This window comes from Camelina sativa, chromosome 9 (assembly GCF_000633955.1).
Source record: "Camelina sativa cultivar DH55 chromosome 9, Cs, whole genome shotgun sequence".
In the NCBI taxonomy this organism is placed as follows: domain Eukaryota; kingdom Viridiplantae; phylum Streptophyta; class Magnoliopsida; order Brassicales; family Brassicaceae; genus Camelina; species Camelina sativa.
In genome coordinates, this window is record NC_025693.1 from 25,652,551 (window position 1) to 25,654,374 (window position 1,824).

The 1,824-nt window shown below is 47.5% G+C and overlaps 1 protein-coding gene across 2 annotated transcripts in view; it reads right to left on the reverse strand.

Annotated features, from left to right (window-relative positions):
- LOC104712244 (putative serine/threonine-protein kinase-like protein CCR3) overlaps positions 1 to 1,824 on the reverse strand; it is a 4,178-nt gene that overhangs the window by 1,296 nt on the left and 1,058 nt on the right. The window contains exon 2 of one of the 2 annotated variants that reach the window (XM_010429097.1): positions 54 to 1,790. In XM_010429097.1, coding sequence (XP_010427399.1) covers positions 54 to 1,790 — 1,737 coding nt within the window. The remainder of the gene's footprint in view (positions 1 to 53; positions 1,791 to 1,824) is intronic. The other variant, XM_010429096.1, reaches the window with a different exon arrangement.

The window sequence follows — 1,824 nt, forward strand, 5'->3', positions numbered from 1 at the left end:
TGTAATCGCTGGAACCGAGTAATCCACCAAATGCACCGGGGCAGCTTCAACACTCCCTTCCTCCAAATCACCACCGTTCTTAAATATCGCTCTTTTGCCTGTCAGCAATTCTAACAACACCACTCCCAGTCCATACACGTCGCTCTTGTCCGTTAAAACATTGAGACTGTAGTACTCTGGATCAATATATCCGACCGTTCCCGCAGCTTTCATTGGACGTTGTTGATGATGATGATGATGATGGTTATGATCTTTCCCTAACTCTGGACCCATTAATGATAACCCGAAATCCGAAACTCTAGCGACCCAATTCGAGTCTAGCAAGATGTTAGACGACTTAATATCTCTATGAATGATAGGTGGCACCGCGTAATTGTGTAGATACTCGATTCCTCTAGCCGCGTCTAACGCGATTTTGATCCGCATTTTCCATGAGTTGATCAAACTGCTGTGTTTCTCCACGTTGTTCTTGTCGTGTAGATGATCGTAAAGCGCACCGTTCTTCATGTAATCGTAAACAAGAAGCCTCTCTTCTTTCTCCTCGCAGTAACCAACTAGCCTCACCAAATGCTTATGGTGAAGCCTCGATAGAAACGCGATCTCCGAGTCAAACGCGGTTTCTTTCTCTTGAAGCTTCTTCATTTTCGCGTTCACTTCGCCGCGTTTGATCGCGACTTCTCTCCCGTCGCTGAGTTTACCTCTGTAAACAACACCGAAGCTCCCCGAACCGATTTTGTTCTCTAGAGAGAAGTTTCCTGTGGCTGAAGCTAGCTCCGAGAAGGTAAACTCTTCAGCTTTATCCGGGTGTTTCATCGAAGACGTTCCACTTCTCTGTCTCCTCATTGATAACATCCTCGACCCTTGTCGTCTTATGGTTAAAGACCGGCTATTAGAACTGTTAGACCGGCTATTAGAACCGCCGCGAGTTATAGTAGGTTGAACAGAGTTATGAACTTTCTTCTTCCCCAAGCAAGCTCCAGTCCATAGACAGTAAACCACACTACATATCCCTGCGAATGCTCCAACTGATCCAACGATCGCAAACGCTAACAACCCTCTCGTTAAAGCTTTCGACGGAGGAGACGAATCTGACGGTGGTGATAACGGTGGTGGAAGAGGAAACTGACTCGGAGGACTCGCTGAGAACTGAACCGGGCATGATTTACAGATCGAACCGGAACCGGAACAGAGCTTATCAGATTGGGGATAGATACCACAAGAGCAAAGAGATGATGATGATGCAACGCAAGGACCTGGTAAGACTTCTGGGAAAGGGAGGAAGATTCTTGAGAAATTTGTAGGGTTCCAACACATGATTGAGAGGTTACTTGATACTAACCCGCAGATTAGACCCGGACCCGAAGATATCGACTCGAACGAGATCGAGTCTGTTACATTGTTGAACCTCTCTGCTCCTCCTCCCCAACAAACCACCGAGTTGTTAGAGCTTCTCGTCGCGCAGGTGAAGTTTGATCCGAGCGAGAGAGTTGAGTAACGGTTATGTTGGTTAACATTGAGCTGACCAGATTCGTTGTTTCCGATGCAAATCAAACTCCCGGTAGAGTTTAATCCACAAGCGTGTGATTCACCTGCGGATATGGTCATCATCGTCGTGTTTCCGAATCCGGTTTGGATCCGACCCGATTTGGTCGAATCGGATCCCCAGCAAAGGATCCGGTTGTTAGGAATTGAAACGCCGCAGGAGAAACCAACGCCGGATGAAATTGACCGGAACTTCTCGTTCGTCGGAGGTTTCGATTGGTCGGAGCCTCTCCAGCATTTTACGGAACCTGTGCCGTTGACGGTGGCGCAGATTTGTTTATC